We start from the raw sequence: 12,665 nt of genomic DNA on the forward strand, positions 1-12,665 counted from the left end.
ATGGCATTGTCTTTGTGAAGAATCTAATTCTTCACGCTCCACAGATCTGGCCGGTTTTGCTGAATGTCCTCCTTCAGACGCTTCAATAGAACACTTGATTGACGATCTGGCCTTGGGGGATAAATTCTTGATGCACAATACCACAATTCTGGGGGTGATACTTGTGGTAGGTCTTGAATGAAAGACTTAATGATAACTAAGTTATTTTACTAAATTCTTTGTTATATTTAATGTAATTGAAAAAAACTCAGAGCATCTAAAATAAATACAGTAACGAAAGGGTTAAGGCAAAAGATTTATCAGAGCTAATCCAGGAATATACAACAACAACAGCAGCAGCAGTAGTAGTAGTTTCAGGGCAATCATAGTTCTTATATTCTGTGAACAAATGAATTAAATCTTTTGATACCAATCTGTCTAAGATTGCCCCAAGTTCTATGATATGTGCTTCCAGCTTTAAAGTGATTTAAATTAAAAATATTCCATCAAAATTTTATCTAAATTTCAGTTCTAAACACCAGGTAAATAATAATAAAATAATTTTACTAAATTTTTCATTGTTTTCAAAATTAATTGAAATAACAAAGGCTGTAATAAATGGATTAAATACATGGAAGTATGTCTTTATTCATTGGTGCTGATTAGCCAGGGTTAATCCTTAGCCATCTTATTATAAGAACATTCTGACCAATATCTTGCAATCAGCCAGTGTGGACAGGTGGCATAGATACAGGTGACATAAGACACATTAGCAACAGCATGCTGAGGCTTTCATCTGGTAGTAGACTGATAAGAAGTGGACACCAATGGAATGACACCACTTCTTTCTTTTCATGTTGACATGGGTTGGATGAAACATTTTGAGTGAGTATTCTTCAACTGGAAGCATTCTCGACTCTAATTCTTACTTGTTTTCAAGTGAAGTGCTTTATTCCACTGAAATCTGCATGCCAAGTCACAGAACGTTTGGACAATTTGTTTGTGCAGGGCATAAACAAATATTACTGCTGCCTAAGCAGTGTCAATATGGAAATAAATAAAGACAAATACACACACATAAGGCCACATCCATCACCCCTCCAATACACTCAATCACTTGGTCAAGGGAGCTTTTTCCTTCTCTTCTCTCATTTTGCAAGTTACATGGCAACCTCATTACTGCTGGTGCCATGAAAAAGCTGTGCCCAGTACATTCTGTAAAGTGGTTGGTGCCAGGAAGGACATCCAAGCATAGGAACCATGTCACAACAGACAATTGGAGTTTGGGCAGCTCCCAGCTGACCAGCTCCGTGTCAAGCCATCCAACACATGCCAGCATGGGAAGCAGATGTTAAACGATGATGATGATGATGATGATGATGATCCAGCTGTAGAAACCATGCGAAAGCTAACATTGGCTCAACACAGTCGTGGGACTCGTCGGATCCTATCAAATCATCCAATCTATGCTGGCATGGAAAATGGACATTAAATGATTATTGCTGCTGCTGATGATGATTGTGATGATAATGATGCACACACACACACACACACAGACACACACACACACACACAGACACACACACACACACAAAAACACACACACACACACGTGATTGTACAGTTTCTGTTTACCAAATTTCACTTAGAAAGCACTGGTCAGCCCTAGTAGAAGACACTTGTTCAGGGGTGCCATGCAATGGAATAGAATCTGAAACCTTGTGCTTGTGAAGTAAACTTCTTGCTCATAGAACCGTACCTATTCAAAATATGCCCCGAGCCTGTTCATGGTCAAAACATTTAGAACATGGGTAAAAAAAAAAAATGAAAATAAAATCATTATAAAAGACATTGAAGACAAAAAAAATAAATAAATAAATAAGTGGTTTCCTGACATGGAAACGGCATGCAGTCAGAAGGCGGTTGAATATCTCATCGTTTATTTTTCAAAAGAAACATTCCAACATCAAAAGGCAGATCAAAGTGAATGTATATTAATTGATAAAAGGTTTGAAGTTACAAAAGTTATCTCTTTGAAAAAAACCTTTAACAAAAAAAAAAAAAAATCTTTAAAAGAAAAAAAGAAAAAAATCAAAACGTATTTACAAAAAAATATTTTTAAAATTGCAAGTACAAAAACAACTGTTACTTCAGTTACTTTGATGTGTTTCTGGAACAGCTTCTGCAAAAAAAAAAAAATAATAATAATAAATAAATAAAAAACACAATCTATTAATGGACTGACATTATATCATAGCAAATGTTAATGTTGTCAAATTTGCATTGAAGAAATATGGCATGTCGCAGATCTAAAATTATATTAAGATCTTAACCGGTTGCTAATTATCAATTCCGTTTTAAATCTGTATTATGGCAGGTAGTTTTCTAGAAATAAAACATTTGTTACTATATGCACTTAGCTATGAAGGGAACCTAACCTGCTAGAAAATAGCAGCCAAAGCAGCCTGGAGAAAAAAACCCACATTGTTTGCAGTCTTGTAAACAGGGAAGAACATATTGGATAGCCCGTCGTATATATGTATATATATATATATATATGTGTGTGTGTGTGTGTGTGCGTGTGTTTGTCCCCCTACCATTGCTTGACAACCAATGCTGGTGTGTTTACATCCCTGTAACTTAGCAGTTCGGCAAAAGAGATCGATAGAATAAGTACTAGGCTTCCAAAGAATAAGTCCTGGGGTCGATTTGCTCGACTAAAGGCGGTGCTCCAGCATGACCTCAGTCAAATGACTGAAACAAGTAAAAGAGTAAAAGAGGGCTCATTTCCTTGTCATTTCTGATAGGTTATTTCTGTTGTTGTTTGTAGATAAATGAGATTTTGTTTGGATGTTTTCTTATAGCATTCACATCATGTCACTTTTTTTTTTACTCTACTGTCTCCAATCTGGACACAGCATACACACAGAGATATAAGCTAAACTTAGGTTTTACAAAGTTATTAATTATCCATCTGTACACAGAAAATAAAATTTAAAAAACTAAAAAAAACTGGATGAAATGAGAATGAATAGCAATATTTCCTTATTAAGACCTAATGGGGTAGACCAAGATTGAAATGGTTGGATAAAATCCATAGTCTAAGTTGGTCACACTTTGGAATCCAGCTGGAAAGTGTAATGATGGTTGTTTCTGGTAGGACCCCATGGAGAAAGTGCCAGAGGACTAGCCCCACAACTGGCAGGAGACTTAGGGATAAACTAGGAATAAGATGGTTGGAGAATATCCATAGTTCAGTTGTTCATGTTTGGAAACCCAGCAGGAAAGTCTAATGACGGTTGCTTTTGATAGAATTCTATGAAGGGCTCAACACCAATGACCATACAAGCAATTGAGCAGAGAAAATGGATGGGTGAATGGATTAGAGTTTGTTGCATCAATCCAAACATATTATTAGTAGGTAGTTTACTGTATCAACCTCAACTGAACTTTAATGCAGAACCGAACAGTATGAAATTATTCAATACTTCAAGGAATTAAATCTATTTCTGTATTGTGTTGGTCTTTTCTGACATGAATTCTTGCTAGGCCTTACCAGTATCCAAGAGAACTGGAAGAAGCCTTAGAAGATGTGCTAGCATAGTGTAAACTGCCATAAATCAATAAATATAATCATGTAACTGGATACAGAACTGTCAGACAACAGCCATTTTCCTAATAAATCTTCAAGAATGATTTAATATGGTTAAGATATTGATTTCAAACCAATATTCAAATTTCAGATATTATTCGATAACATTCCTATCCATTTCACTGGGAAGAAATGCGATTAGATTCTTAAAGATATGGATAAAAGATTTTTCAATAATTACGGAGCTGTTCAAGAAAAGTTGGCACCAACATGATTTTTCAGAAAAATCTAGATTTTCATGCATGTTCGCAAATGAAAGTTAAAAAAAAAACAAAAAACAAAAGCAAAAAGATTGATGCTTGGTATGAATGAATATTTTCTATAGAATTACAACTCTGCAAATATGCTTAACATATTCATCTGCCAAGTCTATAACTTTACCTTCAATAACCTATTAAATAAAGAGACAATTATAATTATTATTTTTATCGTTATTGAGGCAGTGAGCTGGCAGTATTGATAGCACGCCGGGCGAAATGATTAGCAGTATTTTGTCTGCCGCTACGTTCTGAGTTCAAATTCCACTGAGGTCGACTTTGCCTTTCATCCTTTTGGGGTTGATTAAATAAGTACCAGTCACACACTGGAGTCGATATAATTAACTTAATCCCTTCCCACAAATTTGAGGCCTTGTGCCTACAGTAGAAAGAATTATCATCATCATCATCATTATTAAGGTGGTAAATTGGCTGAAACTTTAGCATGCCAGGCGAAATGCTTAGTGGTATTTTGTCTGTCTTTACATTCTGAGTTCAAATTCTGCTGAGGTTGGCTTTGCCTTTCATGCTTTCAGGGTTGATAAATTAAGTACCAGTCAAGTACCGGGGTTGATGTAATCGACTAGTCCCCTCCCCTCATATTCCAGACCTTGTGCCTATAGTAGAAAGAATTATTATTATTATTATTATTATTATTATTATTATTTCAGCATTTCATATGTCCCTATGTTCTGAGTTTAAATTCCACCGAGGTCAACTTTGCCTTTCATCCCTACAGGATGCCATTGATTTCACCTTCTTTGCAACAACAGTTGCCATGCTTCCATTATGCTGTTCAACCTGGGTATTATGCATGAACTCAATAACAGATTTTTTTGCTCTCCTTCATAACAAAATGAAGCTTCTTACATCTTTCATGAGTTTTAGCATCCAGTCATTAGATGTTTCAGGATATTTGGCCAGTCTAATTGTAGTGGTTTTGTAAGAGATTTCAAATTGGATCAAGCCTCGACCTCCTTGGGCTCTGGGAAGGTAAAGACTTTCTGCATTTGCCTTTGGGTGGTGCATCTTATTGCAAGTCAGCAGCTTACAGATTTTCCAATTCATCTTCCTTATTTTGCTCACATTCCATTTCAACACATTCAAACTATAAATAACAACTGGAACTGCTAAGGGATTTATGACTTATTATTATTGTTCTGTGCTGTGGTTTGCTGTGATGCTCTTATGGTTACTGTATTGAAAGTGTTTTGCGTAGAATGTGTGCAGTACCCAGTAGTGCAATTTTCTGTATGTTATATATATTTGTAAGTCCTGGTGTTTTTGTTATGTATTTGTCTGAATATTTTTTTATTATACCTAAGGCACTTACTATGATAGGAATTGTTTCTGTTTTTAGATTCCACATTCGAGTTACCTCTATTTCCAGGTCTTTGTATTTTGAAAGTTTTTCCATTCTCTTTTAGGGAAACGTTGTCATCTGCTGATATTGATACATCAATTAGAAAGCATTTTATTATTATTATTATTATTATTATTATTATTATTATTATTATTATTATTATCATTATTATTATTATTATTATTATTATTATTATTATTATTATTATTAAGACAATGCATTGGCAGAATTTTTAGCAAGTTGGTCAAATTTCTTTGAGGTATTTCTTCTGGCTTTACATTTTGAGTTCAAATTCTACTGTGGTCGACTTTACCTTTCACCCTTTTGAGAGGAGGAAGGGGTCAACAAAATAAGTACCAGTTGATAACTGGGGTGAAGGTAATCAGCTAGCTCCCTCAAAATTTCAGGCCTTATTGTGTATAATATAAAAAGGATTATTTATTTATTAAATTATTTATGTCAAATTACAAAATAAAGTATAAAGATACTCAAAGTTTGGAAAAAAAAAAAAAGAAAAGTTAAAGAAAAAAAACAACAACAATTTCTTAAAAAACTTTAAGAATATACTTTCAGAAAGATGTGGGTTTAAGTGGCAAGAATGGAAGGGATTCCATTCTTAGCAGTACCAGTTGGTGGCGAGCTGGCAGAAACGTTAGCATGCTGGGCAAAATGCTTAGCGGTATTTTGTCTGCCGCTACATTCTGAGTTCAAATTCTGCCGAGGTCGACTTTGCCTTTCATACTTTCGGAGTCGATTAAATAGGTACCAGTTATGCACTGGTGTTGATATAATCGACTTAATCTGTTTGTCTGTCCTTGTGAGCAGTAAAGAAATAAGAATGGAAGGGATTTCCATAAAATGTAAAATATAAAGAAAATATATTAAAGAATAGTAAATCATTAAAAAACAAGTATTACATTTAGATTTCAGTCAGCTTGATGTAGCATTTCCAAGTTTCTTGCATTTTTCCATTGCTGTTGAAACACCAAAGAACTTGTTTAACTTTGTGGTCACTTCAAAGGGCATGAGCCTATTAATTGCGAAATAGAATTGTCAAAGTCACTAATTAGAAACAAAATTAAAATAATAATAACAACAACAACAACAACAATAATAATAATATTGACACTGGGGTACAAATATATGAAGCCTAATATATACCCATCATGACTACCCATCTGATAAGGGTATACCAGGCACATGCATCACAACCATATGTGCGCGACATAGTGATCTCATATCAAGATAAACAGCACATGACCTTGCAAGCGGGCCCAGTTAGAATTTTTTTCAAGTCCCACTCAAAAGGTCCCTTGAATGAGAGATGTTTAAGGATGCTGAACAAAACACCTATGTTTCCAAAGGACATGCTCAACTGGTTAAGGTCAAACAACTGACAAGCAAATCTGTGGTATTGAGCAGAATATTTGCTGTAGCCCATCTTTTATACCAAGACAAAACAATGTACATGATAACACTTCCAATCAATTATGATCAGAAGCCATGAGAGCCACTGCCTGGTACTACACCAGAGCATATAATAATAATAATTGTTTGCATTGTGTTCATGAAATTATATAAACAAAGATGAAATAAAACATGGTTGCGTGGTAAGAAGCTTTCTTCTCAACCACATAGTTCTGGGTTCAGTCCCATTGCATGGCACCTTGGGCAAGTGTCTTCTACTAAAGCCCTAGGCGAACCAAAGCCTTGTGAGTGGATTTGGTAGACAGAAACTGAAAAAAGATTGTCATGTGTATATGTGTGTGTGTGTGTGCACGTGTGTGTGTGTATCTTTGTGTCTGTGTTTGTCCTCACCGCCACTTGACAACTGGTGTTGGTTTATTTACGTCCTCATAACCTAGCAGTTCAGCAAAAAGAAACCGATAGAATAAATACTAGGCTTGAAAGGAAAAAAGTAAGTATTGGGGTCAATTCATTTGACTAAAAATTTTTGAAGGTGGTGCCCCAGCATGGCCGTAGTCTAATGACTGAAACAAGTAAAAGATAAAAAATAAAACGAAAATATAAATATCAAATTTCTTGATGTTTCAAAATTATGGAAAGTTGTAATGTTTAGCAATGGTGATGTAAAGATTTGTTAAATTCCAAGTGGAATGGTAAAAAAAGGTGAAAAAGAAAAATAATGAACAGTTAGTGTTAGGACAAAATTGACAAGTTATTTGCAAGGATAAAAAGAGGAGAGAAATATAAAATACTATAGAGTGGGTGTGGCTAAAGATGAGAGATAAATATGGTACTGTATAGTGGGTGTGGTTAAAGATGAAAGAGATATATACAGTACTGTATAGTGGGTGTGGTTAAAGATGAGAGAGATATACATAGCACTGTACAGTGGGTGTGGCCAAAGATGATATATATATATATATATATGGTACTGTACAGTGGGTGTGGTTAAAGATGAGACAGATATATGGCACTGTACAGTGGCTGTGGTTAAAGATGAGATATATATATATATATATGGTACTGTACAGTGGGTGTGGCTAAAGATAAGAGAGATATATAGCACTGTACAATGGGTGTGGTTAAAGATGAGAGAAATATATGGTACTGCACAGTGGCTGTGGTTAAAGATGAAAGAAATATATATGGTACTGTATAGTGGGTGTGGTTAAAGATGAGAGATATATAGGGGGTGAGGTTAAAGATGTGAGAGATATATGGTACCGTACAGTGGGTGTGGCTAAAGATGAGAGAGATATATAGCACTGCACAGTGGGTGTGGTTAAAAGATGAAAGAGATATGTATGGTACTGTACAATGGGTGTGGTTAAAGATGCGAGAGATATAAAGTACTTTCAATAGGTGAGGTTAAAGCTGAGAGAGAGAGAGAAAGAAAAAGAAAGAGTACTGTATGGCGGGTGTGGTAAAAGTTGAAAGGATTGAGAGAATGAATGAAAATGGCATAGGGCTGTGATAAAAAGACCTAACATAAGAGAGAAAGGATTATCCTCATTGAATGGTAAATAAATGAGGGAAGCAGATGCCTTGGTATGGAGAATTCCTGAGTGAGAGTGAGGCATAAAAACAGCAGAGTGAGACAAAAGAAATGGTATATTCCCAGTTATACATACAGGCATGGCTGTGTGAAAAGAAGTTAGCTCTCAAACCACATGGTTCTGGGGGCGGGGAGGAATCACCTTGGTTGGAAACAGGTAAGGGTTGGTGATAGTAAGGGCATCCAGCTTCACAAATTCTCTCTCATTCAGGCAAGTATGGAAAACTGGATGTAATATGATGACGATAATGTGGTGAGTATGATATAGCTAATAGTAAATTACAAATTAAGGTAGCAAGCTGGCAGGTCAAAATGCTTAGCAGTATTTCTTCCATTGCTATGCTCTGGGGTCAAATTCCACTAAGGTTGACCTTGTTTTCATCCTTTTAGAGTCGATAAAATAAGTACCAGTTGACCACTGGGGTCAATGTAATCGACTTACTCCCTCTCTCTCCAAAATTGCTAGTCTTGTGACAAAATTTGAAACCAATATTATTATTATTATTATTATTATTATTATTATTATTATTATTATTATTATTATTATTATCATTATTATTATTATTATTATTATTAAAGAGGTAAGCTGACAGAATTGTCAGCATGCCAGACAAAATGCTAAGAGGCATTTTGTCCATCTTTGTGTTCTGAGTTCAAATTTTCTTCCAAAGTTGACTTTGCCTTCCATCCTTTCGGGGATCAATAAAATAAGTACCAGTTAAACACTGGGGTTGATGTAATTGACGTACACTTTCCCCAGAAACTTGCTGGCCTTGTGCCCAAAATTTTAAATCAATATCAAATTACAAATTTGAGTCTGGGGAACTAAGACCAAAAACATTAATTTAATGAGCATTCAAAGAACTTTGGATTTTGAAAAGAAAAAATCTCTTCCTTGGAAATATATATATAAGGGTTGATGACAGGAAGAGCATAAGGATTCTACTTCAAATAACTTCCTATATAAATTCATGGTATCATGGAACCATGGAAAAAATGGTTATTATGTGAATGAACACACACACACATACACAATAGATAATGCATATACATATAATAAATATTAGTAGATATATCTATATATGTATATACAATATGTATTTGTAAATCTTGCCCAGGTGTCGAAACCATAATGATATCTGTGGGGCAGCTGATGATGGAGGCATGTTGGATTGTTGGTATGGCTGTTTTTGTAAATGTGGAATAGTGTTATAACACATCCTTAGACAATATATATATATATATATATATATATATATATATATATATATATATATATTATATATGTATGTGTCTTTACATACATGTATACATATACATATACACTTTACATACAAATACAGATACATATACATGTGTGTGTGTGTGTGTGTGTGTGTGTGTGTGTGTGTGTGCGTGCATGTGTTTGTGTGTGTGTGTGCTAAGACCAAAATGATTAAATGAACCAGTGAAATTAGTACTAACTTTAATTCAATAAACATTTTAACTAATACTTTTAAAGAACCCAATTAATTACAAGAACATTGACTCAGGGAATTAACGAATGCTGTCAAATAATAGCCATATAAAGTTACTTCTGTGTGGCCCCTGTTTGCATCCTACCCTTTTGCTGTTTTGCTGCTCATTGTATTTTTACATAACTGCAGGTTCTGAACCTTGTAATTCTCTCTTGTACTTTCTTACTCTTTCTTCAACCTCTCTCTCTCTTTATCATTTTAGTATTCACACAATCCTACACCACCTTATTTCCTTGGTCTCTCTCTCTCTCTCTCTCTCTCTCTCTCTCTCTCTCTCTCTCTCTCTCTCTCTCTCTCTCTCTCTCTCTCTCTCTCTCTCTCTCTCTCTCTCTCTCTCTCTCTCTCTCTCACTCTCTCTCTCTCTCTGTTGTCTTCCTACAATTACTCGCCACTCGCTAGATTTATAGATTTTATACAGCGGAACCACCAAGGCACAAGAGTAGTTGTGTGGTAAGTAGCTTGCTTCCCAACCACATGGTCCTGGGCTCAGTCCCACTGCATGGCACCTTGAGCAAGTGTCTTCTACTATAGCCTGGGGCCAACTCATTTGTGAGCCTGATGCTCTAGCTACTGAGCCATGTGCCTTCAATACATATATATCATCATCATCATCCTTCTTTAATGTGCCCATTTCCCATATTGGTATGGGTTGGACAGTTTAACCAGAGCTGGCATGCCAGAGAGCTGCACCAAGTTCCAGTCTGATTTGGTTTCGTTCCTACAGCTGGATGCCCTTCTAATGCCAACCACTTTACAGAGTGTACTGGATGCTTTTAGCGTGGTACTGGCACAAACACTATTACGTGGCACCGGTATGAGTGCTTTTTATGTGGCACCAGCACAAGACTCTTGCAGACCAATTCTTTTCACCAGGGGGAACAGCCTTAACACTTCTGCTGTGAAGGACGAGCTGTCATGAGTACAGCCAGGTGGCAGGTATTTTGGTCCTTTATCATCTAGCCAGAAAGGTTCGGCGCACTGAGATTGTCATTCAGTACTTCATCCCATGTCTTCCTGGGTCTCCCTTTTTCACAAGTTCCATCCACTTTTAGTGAAAAGCACTTCTTTATGGAGCTGTTGGCATCCATCCTTATCACATGGCCAAATGAGCGTAGTCTTCTCTCTTGCACACTGCATCTAATTCCTCTTATACCTAACTTCTCTCAGTTGCACGCACACACACACACACACACACACACACACACACACACACATACACACACATACACACACATACACACACATACACATACACACACACGTACACACACACACACATACACACACACCACCAATTTTCCTTTACACATCATTTTCATCATTATTATATAAAAAAAAACACGACTGTGTTCCAGTTAATTTTTTTTATTAGGGTGTTTTTGCATTTCCATATAAGTCCTTTGTAGTTTATTTGGAATAATAGAGTTTCTAAGTAATTTTCTCACTCTCTCTCCTTTCTCTTTTACTGAGTGCAGTAGCCATGTATCTCCTCTACTGCAAGATACTCATTTCTGTCCCTCTATTTATACTCTCACTTCTCATCACCAGGTACAAATCCACCTCCCTCAATATTACTCCCACCTCCACTCAGTTGACGGGTTTTGTCTTACAGGTTACTCGATGACCTCACCAGAGCTTGTGCCTCTTAAAAAGCACCCAGCACACATTGTAAAGTAGTTGTTATTAAGAAGAGCACCCAGCTGTAGAAACCATACCAAAACAGACATTAGATTTTGACATAATCCTCTAAACTACCCATTCCAATCACACCATCAAACCCATGCCAGCATGGAAAGTGTACATTAAATGATAACGATGATAATAATCAACATTTTGAGACAATGCTGCAGAGAATTTTTTCTCAGGTGCTTCCTATATATACTTAATGCCTCTGTGTACCTGCTACATATAAATATTAATTCCATAGTCAGCCTGCCTGCGATTCTATTACACTTCTTGTGCATCCTCCATTGTTTATCATCATCATCATCATCGTTTAACGTCTGCTTTCCATGCTAGCATGGGTTGGACGATTTGACTGAGGACTGGTGAAACCAGGTGGCTACACCAGGCTCCGATCTGATTTGGAAGAGTTTCTACAGCTGGATGCCCTTCCTAACGCCAACCACTCCGAGAGTGTAGTGGGTGCTTTTACGTGCCATCGGCACGAAGGCCAGTCCGGCAGTACTGGCAACGGCCATGCTCGAAATGGTGTATTTTATGTGCCACCCGCAGAAGAGCCAGTCCAGTGGCACTGGCAACGATCTCGCTCGAAAATCCTTACACATGTCATGGGCACAAGTGCCAGAAAGGCGACGTTGGGCACAGGTGCTATCCCGATTTCGCTTGCCCCAATAAGTCTTCACAAGCTGAGTTTCGTGTCCAATGAAGGAGGGAGGAGGAGACGATGTTTATGCATATATATATGGAGTCAACCGTTGCAATCAGTCCATGTTGTAAATGCATGGTATGTGTATAAGAGAATGTTGTGCTCATAAGATCAATGTAAGAGTTAGACCATGAATTTAAAACTTCCACTTTCACTGTTGAACTTATAAATATGGATACAAGCAGCAAACACACGTCACAAACAAGATAAATATTTGACTGATGAGGTGTAACTCTAACATTCAAAATCCATGCTGTGGATGATGTGAAGCTCTAATTGTTAAATCCTGGTAATAAAGCCTGCATAAAAAAGTCACTCATTGTAAAAGAGGCAGTACAGACAGAAACCAACACTGTTTCATATCCTGATAATGAAACTGAGATAGTCTGGAAACATTCATAATGTTTCCAAATAAATTACTATGTCTTATAGGGAAATGTGGGAAAAGTCATATTTTTAATATATCTTTAAGAAAAGTTGTTCCTA

At 36.4% G+C, this 12,665-nt stretch overlaps 1 protein-coding gene across 4 annotated transcripts in view; it reads right to left on the reverse strand.

Annotated features, from left to right (window-relative positions):
- Nucleotides 1-1,898: 1,898 nt before the first annotated feature.
- LOC106870606 (short-chain dehydrogenase/reductase 3) overlaps nucleotides 1,899-12,665 on the reverse strand; it is a 93,035-nt gene continuing 82,268 nt past the window's right edge. The window contains exons 6-8 of one of the 4 annotated variants that reach the window (XR_016244820.1): nucleotides 6,169-6,281; nucleotides 5,222-5,332; nucleotides 1,899-2,161 (exon numbers count right to left, since the gene is read on the reverse strand). Coding sequence is in view for 2 of the 4 variants with exons in the window: in XM_089365490.1 (XP_089221616.1) it covers nucleotides 6,182-6,281 (100 nt within the window). In the remaining 2 variants the exon portion in view is untranslated. The remainder of the gene's footprint in view (nucleotides 2,162-5,221; nucleotides 5,333-6,168; nucleotides 6,282-12,665) is intronic. The other 3 variants (XR_016244821.1, XM_089365490.1, XM_089365491.1) reach the window with 3 other exon arrangements.

This window comes from Octopus bimaculoides, chromosome Z, assembly GCF_046866305.1.
Source record: "Octopus bimaculoides isolate indiv1 chromosome Z, ASM4686630v1, whole genome shotgun sequence".
In the NCBI taxonomy this organism is placed as follows: Eukaryota; Metazoa; Mollusca; class Cephalopoda; order Octopoda; family Octopodidae; genus Octopus; species Octopus bimaculoides.